General features: G+C 41.1%; 1 protein-coding gene across 1 annotated transcript; it reads right to left on the bottom strand.

The window, feature by feature from the left end:
• Window positions 1-5,049: 5,049 nt before the first annotated feature.
• On the bottom strand, window positions 5,050-9,206 carry inab (internexin neuronal intermediate filament protein, alpha b). The gene is made up of 3 exons (XM_088420153.1): window positions 8,124-9,206; window positions 7,545-7,669; window positions 5,050-7,419 (listed from the first exon to the last, which is right to left on the bottom strand). Exons 1-3 carry the CDS (start codon window positions 9,168-9,170, stop codon window positions 7,143-7,145), a joined length of 1,449 nt encoding a protein of 482 aa, XP_088276279.1. The 5' UTR covers window positions 9,171-9,206; the 3' UTR covers window positions 5,050-7,142.
• Between the last annotated feature and the right edge of the window lie 1,926 nt (window positions 9,207-11,132).

Below are 11,132 nucleotides of genomic sequence, written 5' to 3'. Positions count from 1 at the left end.
AGTAATCCAACCCAGATGCAAGAAAGGCTTAGATTATTGTTTGTGAGGGCTGCTGAAAATGAAGAGGCTTTAACTAAACCAGCTGCTTAAGATGAAAAAAAAGATGGATTTAACAACAGCACTGACAGTTCAAAATTACTGTCCAATTTAAAATCCAAGTTTGAGACTGTTGGCTTTAGATAAGGCACCATCTGTCATAGCCTGCCACCGCACTATGACCCAGAACAGGATAAGCAGCATAGAAAATTATCGGATGAATGCACGGAACATGACTGTCACTTTTATTTTCATAAATTAAAATTCCTTGGCAGAGAACAAAACAAAAATATTTTGATTCACATTGTTAAATATATACACGAAAGTACATGTATCAAGAAATAAAAATCATACTAAGGTACTCTTCCAAGTCTCAAGGAAGGATGTGGAATAAGCATCCACCGTTCACAAAGCTGAGGCAACAAAGAGAAAAATCCTGCAACAGATGTGTGGTGTTGTATACATGATTTTCATGGCCCATGCGGCGCAACTCCTCATTGAGAAGTAAAATTTTACTTGCATGCTGGATGCATAACATCAATGTAGTAACTTTGATATGGGTGACACGAATAATAATAATGGGTGACTGCCCACGTAATTCATATTTTGTCATTTGCATTGGACAAACAAATCAGAATTCCTTCTCCACTATCCACCTATAGTATATACCAAGTTGATTCCAAAAGACATGTACAATATCCCTGTTGGTTCAACTTGTTTTGCAGCAGTTCTGCACCCTTCTTAACCTTTTCCAAATAATGAGTCCCATCTGAATTGAAGGAACCAACAGTACATATTCCTTCATGCATGCTGCCCTCCAAAATGATTGGAGCGGCGACACCACATTTTGCTGTTTTAAAACATAAATGTTTGATATCAAACGATGAATATGAGACAAGAAACCAACATGTCTCATTTTTGCAGCTACTTACATATAAATGATACACAGCTTAAATGGTAACATTGTAATAGAATACCAAATATTTAGGTTAGTAAAGCATCACAGCAGATGGACTTTGAGTCCATCTGCTGTGATGCTTTTATTAACCCAAATATGTGGATTAAACAAATAAAACTTCATTTTATTTGTATTCACTGATATGAATGTTCCACTCACCCGATTTCAAAGCAAGCAGCATGGACTCACTTCCCACTCAATGATGATGATCCGAATAGTCGTCTGTTTCAATGTGCTCTGGGGAGTCACAAAGCATCACCCACATCTGACTATTAACCTATCAAGATGTACAGAGCTGTTATCAGGGCAAAAGGTGATAATAAATAAATAAAGAATTCCGCAAATCCAATACAATTATTCTTTCTGTTTTATGGTGAGAAAAGCTATCATTCTTGGAACTGTGAGTGTATTTTTTTCTCTTTGAGTTACAGTGATACCATGCCACAATCGTCTACTGACTAGGAAATCTCTTCCAAGAGTCAGGAATCAGGATGATAGGTTCTTTTCATCCTGGATCAAGGAAAATGATCTTTCACCAGTCACCCTGTTTGTATGGCACTGCTGGCTTTGCTATTATTAGCCCAAAGGAGGGAAAAAAAGGAAACTGTGTGATGTCTTGGTTAACAAGGCGCATCACAGCGTCACACAGCCTGCCACAAAATGATGCAGCACTTTCTGCCAGGCACGGAAATTACATGGTCATTGTTTGTAAAATGAAGGTAAACACAGAACTGTTAAACACTGAATGTCAAATGTTTAATGTGTTGTGAACCTCTTGTTCCCCTTTTGTGTTTTTGTGTATTAAGTCTCACTCCAGACATCTCCATCTCTCAAAGCCATCACTCCCCAAGGCTGCCAAAGCAGAGGGATGCTAGCAACAGATTCCAAGGCAACAGCAATGAATTAACACTTTGTTCACTTGCACATAGAGAGAATATAGTATATCATATAATAATATGTCAAGATCTGTTATTCTTCTATATGTTAGGATGCCTCATGAAATTTTTGTCCTGCATTGCAGGTTTTAATTTTTTTGTGTGAAACATTACAAGTACTTTGTGACTATAACTCAAGGAAATATTGCGTTTATCATTAAAGGAAATGCAAACCGAAGGCGTGAAAACTTGCCCACTGCTCTTCATGTAGGGAGCTCTGCTGGTTTGCCCTTGGCCCTCTCTCCAACATCACTCAATTGCTTACACTGGGCAGCGGTTCTCAGTGTGCCATGCGGGACCCATTCGCAAAAACTATGACTTCCTCCCAGGCCAGTTTGACATCGTCTTCCCGAGGAGGTCTATTTGGAAACTGTTCAAGTGACATTGGGTGTCCTCTTATTTTTCACCCTGTGTGTAATTTCTATGTAAACACATTTAAAGGGATAGGCTCTGATTGTATGATAGGAGATGACTCCGCTTACTCACAAATAGCGTGTGCTCACAGTGTCGAGCTGTGCCAAGCTGTGCCTGTCTACCAAACTGCCAAATCTTGTTCTGGGCTACCCCGAACCTGTCTGTGCCTCGCTGTGTGCCGGACCAGCACCTGAGCACCAAAACAGACTCAGAGTTTAAATTGTAATGGCCTTGTGCGATTCTAGTCCTTCCTTAAAGATCATCCAGCTCGCTCTGGTGTAATCAGTTTGTGTATTTATAGTATTCTGTAAAACATTATCATAATCATAGTATTCTGTAATATATTACGGTAACCTCTTTCATTCATTTGAAAAACCTTGACAAGACCTGCTGCAACACACTCACACATACTCCTGCACGAAGCACCCAATTTAGATGTGCAGATTAAAAAAAAAAAAAAGACAAAGTCACATATTCACATTTAATTCCTATGGATTATACAATAAATGCATTAGAAAAGACAAATAAATGTCCCGTGATGCTGACAAACTGGTGACATTTACAATAGCCAAATCTCAATTTGACCAGTGGCGCCGCCTCACAAAGACATTTATCACCGGGTGCACCATTAAACCTGCTTCTTCATGAACTCATTCTAAATAATCGACCACAGGGGAGGCTGTAGGGGGAAAAAAAGAATTCCAGAATTATAACCAGACAGAGAGTAATCACGGTCATGCTGTGAATTCAGAAATAGAGTCCACTGTATCTTGGTTACAGAGTTGCCAATGATAGCACATTCCTAATAAGAGGGCTTATCTCAGCAACGAAAATGTGTAGAAAACAGCATAGTTTTGTGTTTTAAAGTTATCCGTGGTGGGAAATCATTAGAGGTGTCAAACACCAGGCTTAAAAAAGGCTTGAATTAAATATGATTAAGAGACCGACAAATCTGGTCAGGGGAGGACCAGACTTTGTTACGGTCTTTTTGCAGATAAACACAACTTGCTGCAGTTTAAAAAAGACATTCTACACTGTTTTGGGTGTGAGAAAAGCAAACTTGATTCACCAGTTTTTATCTTCTAAAATCAGAGTATGAGACCTTCATGGTCCTCTACATGGCAGAAGAAGAAAATGATTAGTTGGAACTCTTCAGAATTGAAATAATAACGTGTTCTAATGTTGTGGCGCAGTGAATAGCGTGTCCGCCTCACAGTTTAAGGGACCTGAGTTCGAATGGCTCCCTCCTTACTGTGTGTAGTTTGCATGTTCTCCCGGAGCCTGCGTGGGCTCTCTCCAGGCACTCTGGGTTCCTCCGACACTCCAAAAACATGCATGGCAGGTGAATTGGACATACTAAATTGTCCTTAGGTGAAATTAGGTGCGTGAATGGTTGTACCCTGCAATTGGCTGGCGACCAGTTTGGGGTGTCCCCCGCCTAACTGCCCGAAGCCAGCTGGGGCCAGGCACCACCAAGCTTTCGACCTTGTGAGGATAAGCGTCAATAGATGGATGGGTGGATGGACATTCAGAGGACCGAAACACAAAGTACTGTAAGTTGGTGAGTAGATCACCAATATGAACCTGGTGAGAAGGAATTCATTTCTCAGGAAATGAATTGTTAGCGTAATGAGATTTTCAAACTTGTTTTGAGTCTGAGGCCAAAGAATAATTTTGCCCAATTTCATGCCAAAGCCCAGACATGCATTTTGCAGGCATGAAGTCTAGTGTCCTTTCAGCCACCAAATTGTCAAGTGTTCCCAGGGCATGTCATAAGAAACACCTTCGGTATGCAGCACCCAGTATGGCTCAGAGTGATAATTAAATTTCTAAGCGAAAATCAAGGTACAGCAGATTTTACACTTGAGCGCAGCTGCACTGTCTAGAAATATGTAGTCGACATTTGTGATAAGAACAGGAGCCTGCTATAAATTTAACAACACACATGAGGAATACTTTTTACTGCAATGTAATCTTATTGCAATGGGAGTACAGACCTCCAACACTCTCCTTCAGCATCTGCAAATCTCAAATTAATCCCAACTCCAAAATCCTATATGAGATCTCATTTTTACAAGGTAGCAGCAATTATTCATGCGTTTTAATACTCTCAAGTGTTTGCTGTGATTACGAGGAAGGGGTCGGGTGTCTGCGGTTTGGAACATTTTTATTTTAAAGCAAAACAGAGAGAGCTGTTTCATCGCAGAGCTTTTATGGTGGCATTTCAAAGGCCCTTACTTCACCGTCTGCTGGGATCGTTGCAGTGGTATAAATCTTTGAAGAGCCGCACCCTGCATCACATGTGAACTACAAGCTTCAAGGCTCATCCACCCAATCGATGCGCGACATAAAGGGGAGGACTAATCACCATCAGGTATGTGGTTCTCAAGGTTACGGTGTTGCGTGTCTGTTTTTTGAGCAGTAGTGAAAGTGCTCACAAACGACTTCACACGCCTATCATTTCTGTGATATACATCTTGAACTTTGCCTCACATCAAGAAAAGATCATATTCAAAAGAAGCCTCTCTGATGTCTTGTTAATGGCGATACCTAATTTAAATGATATATTAAAGCAAAATCCATCATTATTGATTAAAACACCCCGTTGTGTGCACTTTAACTCTATGCATAGATAGAAGCTCTTGTGTCTGAGTCCCCCAAATGTCAAATCACTCACACGCATGCACAAAAAAAACTAGAAAATCCTTCTCAGCCTCAGTCATGTCAAATCTTTATTAACATAGTGTCTCACAGCAATACATAGCAAGTTGAAATTCTAATAAGAATAACATATCAACAACATTCAGTTCCTAAACTTTAATTGTCATGGCAGCTCTAAATAAATGCAAATAATGATCAAACACCCCACTGGACAGAATCATCAGCACCACGCACGTGGCCGGATACGAAGCTGCTGGTGTTTTAAGGCATTTTATATCCTACATCATTTTTCTATGGCACTATATCAATCCTTGCGTTGGACATTTTGACACACTGTTTGTAATGTCATTCCATGACCTGGTGCTGCTGCATGAGTTTTTTGGCAGTGTTGCAGTGGTAGAATATTTACACACCCTTGACATTTTATTTGGTTTGCAGTGTGGTTATAAAAGCTTTTGTTATTCTGGAATGCAGCATACATACTTTTATATGTGCTAGTGACGTTTTTCTTCCAAAGTCTTTTTAGGATAGGCCACTGCATAGCGGTACAAATGCACACTCACTAGAGTACTAACATATTGATCGTTCCCAAGCCACGACTATAACAAGCCAATCCAGAACATTCTGCCATACAATCGCATAGTTGTTTTTTTTTTTTTTTTTCTTATGTGAGATTATAGCTTGTCAGGGCGTGGTCAGCCACGGCGAGCAGCACAAAATAGCATTACTGTGTTTAAACTGGCAGTAAGCAAGCAAAAAGTCAGCTACAAGTGGCTCACTCTAACAGATTTCTACTGGTGAGGTCATACTACAACAGACATTTTATTCAGTCATGGCTAAAGTGTGAAAGAGAGAGGTAATGTTTCAAACAATCTGGTGCTTTTCGGCAATATGGTGACTGTATTTTAACTGGCATTACAAGGTTTGGTCTTCAGGCTAAGTGACATGAATTGTGGGTTCAAAATGGGCTTTAATCGCCAATGTGAAAGTATATGAAAAATGGAGCCACACATCTTATCAGGTGCATCATACAGAATCAGCTTTTGTGCTTAAGCGTAATTTACCAAACAAATACCTGTGCACTATTCATGGTTTACAGTCTTGGTTGGTTTTATAAAGCTAACAAAGACAATCTGCTGAGCAGTTATCAGTGAATGTTTACATGGTGATGTTGTGCATGGTCAATGGCAGAAAATGCAGGTGTTGACCAACCCTCAAATTCAGTCATTGTGCTGAATGAGCAATGGAGCAGAAGGATGACATTTAAATATGCCATGCAAATCAAGCTCACATTATACACATTTCTTTTTTGATCATTAAATATTACAACTACCTTGTACTATCATTATGAATTAAGAAGTAAGAAAGGGCAGTGTACCTTTGAGGATGTCCACCCTCATTTGTGCTGCTCTCATGCATGCACAATTTATGCACCGACATTGATGTGAACATTTGTGCAAAGTGACATTTTTATCGATTTTGATTTGATGAAGCAACATTACATGCTATTATTTTGGGCCATCCACCCATTGTTGAATCTAGATGGTTTATTTTACTTCCTGTAAGTATGTGCTTTATTACTAAACGCTTCCATCTATTTCCAATATTAGTCGAGTCGAGTAAATAGGTAATGTGTTCAAGGCATTCGTCCTTAACCCCAACCCTGTGTGCACAGTGGTTGCACACACGTTTTTCTTGTAATTGTGGTAAGGCCGTTTGACCAGTAACAATCTACTGTGTGTATCTGTATGATGCAAGTGTGAAAAAGCAGTTGTCTACTGTACTGGAAAAGACCACAGTTGTAGCATGTGGTGTCTAAGAGCCTGTTCTTCTCTAAGTGAATAACAAACAAAAACCCAAAATGGCTGTGAATAGAATAACTATTATAGTGGGGTATGATACTTTCTGTTGGGGTATGTGTGTTAGTTAAGGGGCACTGGGAGCAACATAAAATAAACCTCTAGATCTAAAATTGGACTTTGTTCAGCAAATCCAATACGAGATTATTACAAGAAGGCAAATGAGCATCTTAGGTCCCTGTGGTGTTGTAAGTATAAAGACACTAGGTTTGTTATGGTATGGAAAACGATCAAAGAAGCGAGGAAGGGTTTAGTGGTCTAGCAGGCTACACAAGGCTCCTAGTTTTTCTGAATAGTGGAGGTATCACTGGCATCTTGCTGCTTCTCCACCTTTTTAGTGGTGACCACTGTCTCCTCATAAACCTCATGTGTGGCCTTGCTTCCAGCCTTGCTCGGCGGCTGACTCTCATCCTTGCCTTCTTTCTTGGAACTCTTGCCAGAGCTGGTATAGATGCGGGACTGGTAGTTGTAGCTCTGCCCACCGCCTGAAGTTATGGATGGGCTGGGATAGGTGATCCCTGTCCCTATGCGGGTCTCCTCACCTTCCAGCAGCTTCCTACAAATGATAATAATGAGAAGGGGTTAAAAGGATGATTGAAAATGGCAGCAAAAAGTGCACTGTCGTGGCATGTTGACTTGTTTTTTTTTAATATTAATGGAACATTATGATAAGCGTCCTACCTGTATGCCGCTATCTCAATATCAAGAGCCATCTTGACATTCAGCAGATCTTGGTATTCCCTCAAGTGACGAGCCATCTCACTTTTCGTGGCCCTCAGCTCATTCTCCAACTCTGCAATGCCATCCTGTGAAAAAGATGGATTAACAAGCTGCCTGTTAAATATTTAAAATCAGACGCAAGTGACATCTGTGGCTCTAAGAACATGCAGTGCTATAATAAGAACCATCTTTTGCCAGCAGTGCAACATTCAAAAAAAAATTTAATCCATTTAGAGAAAAGCTTTTCTTTAAATCTGTATCAACTGGCCATACTCAACTATTTGTTATTTTAGAAAAAAGCTGCGAGCATGAGTAAAATGGAAGTCGAGGTTATGCACATCTTGCAAGCTGATGACAAAGAACATGAGGATGAGGGCGTGTCACCCGCAAATGCTGAACTGAAACGTCCCAGGAGGAATTCAGAACCATGGACAGAGCTCATAGCTCAACCCTAGCGCTTGCTTTTCTATTTATGAAGCCAAAAATTTGTATGCGCTGTTGTTGTTTAAAAAGAAATGATTGGGAACAAGATTTTCTTACCTGGTAGTTTCCAATCTCCATACTGTGTCTGTCCTCCATCTCCCTAAGCTGCTTTTCCAAGGATTCATTAGTGCCTCTCAGGCTCTCTATCTCGATGGTCTTGGACTGCAGTTGCCTCCTAAACTCGCTCATTTCCTCCCTGCTGGCGCGAATGGCATCATTGCTGCGGGTGGCCTGCTCAGAGAGGTCGGCAAACTTGGTCTTGTACCACTCTTCGGCGGACTGCAGGTTCTTGGAGGCCATCGACTCATACTGACTACGGATCTCCTTGAGGGCGGAGGTTAGGTCTGGCTTGGCGACCTCCATCTCCACAGACACCTGAGCAGCCTGAATCATGTCCGTGAGTTCGGCCACCTCCTCGTCGTGCACCTTCCTCAGGAAGTTGATTTCATCCAGAAGAGATTCTACCTTCTTCTCCAGGTCCAGGCGGACCATGGTGGCATCCTCCACGTCTTTCTTGAAAGCCTTGAGAGTGGCCTCCGCCTCTTCGCGGGCACGGAACTCTTCTTCATATTTTGCCCTGAGCTTCTGGAGGTCATCGTCAATGCTATCTCGCTCAATGAGCAGCTGGGACTTCTCCCCATTTAGCTCATCCAGCTGAGAGCGCAGTTCGCGGATCTCCTGCTGGTACAGTTCGGCGAGGCGGGATGGCTCCGCCTGCCTCTGACGCAGAGCCACCAGCTCCGTCTCCAGCATTTTATTGTGCTGCTCCAGGTTGCGCACTTTCTCAATAAACATGGCAAAGCGGTCATTGAGACCCTGCATTTGCTCCTTTTCATTAGTGCGTACAATTTTGAACTCATTATTGAGGACGCTGCTCTGTGCTAGGTCGAAGGTGTCCAGAGGCATGGACGCGTAGGAACGTCCGGACTTTCGGGCGTACGCGCCCGCGGATGAAACGTTGCCCCGGGATCCGGAGGAGGACCGGTAGCCTCCCCGAGAGGACATGCTCACGGCTGTCCGAGATGGAGAGGACGCATAGCGGGGAGATTCCCCGAAGATCCTTCGGTAGGAGGAAGAGGAGTAGACTTCAGATCCGTAGCTCATCGTGCCTGGAATGGAATCACAGGAGCATCTGGGCGCGTCTCCCTTTTATAGTTGGGGGCAGAGCGTTCGTTAATGAATACGCATTTCTAAGCCACCGATTCTTTCCAAACGGCCCGGGAATAAAAAGTGACATTGGTAAAACACAAATTGCATTGGTCTTTTTTTTTCTTTTGTTTTAGCTAAATCTTGAAGACTCAACTACTTTACTGACTTGAATTTTTACACCAATCCGTGAACTCTTATTGTCTTTTTTCTTTGCAAATTAATCGTCATTTAGAGAAAAAACTGGGTTTACTAAGAGTCCAACAGAAGATGTATGATTTAAAATATACTGGCCCATTTTCATCAAATATTGTGTTAAATAATGCGCCACCGATTCTCTTCGAATTTGGTTTATCATGCACATTCATGCTTTTACATATATCTTAAAGCAGTACGTGCACAGTAAAATTCTTTTTGATTTGGTATATTTCTTTGCACATACATTGCATTATCCATGCAATTTAATTTTTTTTTCGACTGTTTATTAAACAAGAAGTGCTGGCATTATCTAGCGCGCGTCAGTATTTAAAAATATGACTTTGCTGCCCTCTGTTGGTAAGTACAAGTGCTCAGGAATTGCTGTACAGTAGCCGACGAGGAAAAATACACTGCAACTTTCTGGAAATGGGAATTGATGCAAAAAAATAAACAAAAAACAAAAAACAACAACAAATAAACAGACAACAACAACAACGACAATAAAAAATACCCAGAACATGAATGGTGAAAAAACAAAAACAAAACAGAAAACACACTACTGCAAAATAAAAACAGACTAATTAATTGTAAAACAGTAACGCGAAATACAAAACGCTGTTTTGTGCTGATGGACGAACTGCAGAGGTATAAAATCTACCGTATATAACAGGGGTGTCAAAATCAATTAAAAAAAAAAAAGAAAGAAAAATTACGCACATACTCTAGTGGACCTAATTGCACCTACTGAAAACCTTACAAATTTATTACTATATGATTAGATCAGATGGCCAAAGCAATATTTCCTTATTTCTCTGTCAGTAAATTTTCATTTTCAACAGACAAATTTCCTTCATTTAAAAAGCCCCTTAACATGCACATTAAATGAACGAGGCGATATTATTCAAGGCACCATCAGTATATTTTCTCAGGGAAGTTGCAAAATTAGGGTCGGGAAAAAGAATTAAATGAATGCACAGTTTTCTACCAGTCATTCGAGTTAAATATTTTTCAAACATAATTCCAAAAGTTGGTAATTTATTCATATCTAGTGGGACTTCATGGGCTAATCTTTTCACAGGGGTACTCAAATACTGTCCATAAAACCTACCTGACAGAATCACCTTAGGCCTTCGCCTGCCATACACGATTCGGTGCTTTGCTTCCACCTGTAGACCCGGGGTTGGGGGCTTGTCACATCCATGCAGATCATGACCTCCAGTTGTGCCATGTACGGCTAAAAACGCCACAGTCACGTTCTGGCTGGAGTCCACTTGACAGAAGAAAATTGATAACAGGGCAATGTCAGAAGTATCGGCGCTCTCATCCACAGCCTGGGAATATGTCCTGCTCATTTGTAGATTGATGGACACAATCAGCAGCAGTGTTTTCTGCTTTTGATAAAATCCCACTGTTTAAATGGCTGGACTGATTTGTCTGGTCTTCTGCGGCTACGGTAGCCTCACTTTCTGATTTAGCTGTTCTTAACAGAGCCTGCCGAGTTTTAAGACCTCGTTTTAATCATTCCACCTTTTGAAGCCTTTGTTTCACAACAATATTCTTGTTTTTGGCCGCATGTTTTGTTCCATGATGCAGTCTCAGTACTGTTTCATTAACGCAACACTTTCTCCACACAGAGACACACGAGTTTTCCAGCAACCTCTGAGAACATGTAATATCGACTCCCACATTGTTTGAAACCCTTGGTTTTCAGTGTCCATCTTT

This window comes from Hippichthys cyanospilos, chromosome 7 (genome assembly GCF_059441005.1).
Source record: "Hippichthys cyanospilos isolate Australia breed blue-spotted pipefish chromosome 7, RoL_Hcya_1.0, whole genome shotgun sequence".
Taxonomy (NCBI): domain Eukaryota; kingdom Metazoa; phylum Chordata; class Actinopteri; order Syngnathiformes; family Syngnathidae; genus Hippichthys; species Hippichthys cyanospilos.
Note: the sequence above shows the minus strand (reverse complement) of the source record. Positions and strands in the feature narration are given on the sequence as shown.

What these genes read in the sequence shown, in the direction of transcription:
- inab (XM_088420153.1), bottom strand. Translation starts at nt 9,170, where the DNA reads ATGAGCTACGGATCTGAAGTCTACTCCTCTTCCTCCTACCGAAGGATC. An exon ending in TGGAGATTGGAAACTACCAG is followed by an intron (nt 7,670 to 8,123) that starts GTAAGAAAATCT and finishes TCTTTTTCACAG; the next exon opens with GATGGCATTGCAGAGTTGGA. An exon ending in ATTGAGATAGCGGCATACAG is followed by an intron (nt 7,420 to 7,544) that starts GTAGGACGCTTA and finishes TATCATTTGTAG; the next exon opens with GAAGCTGCTGGAAGGTGAGG.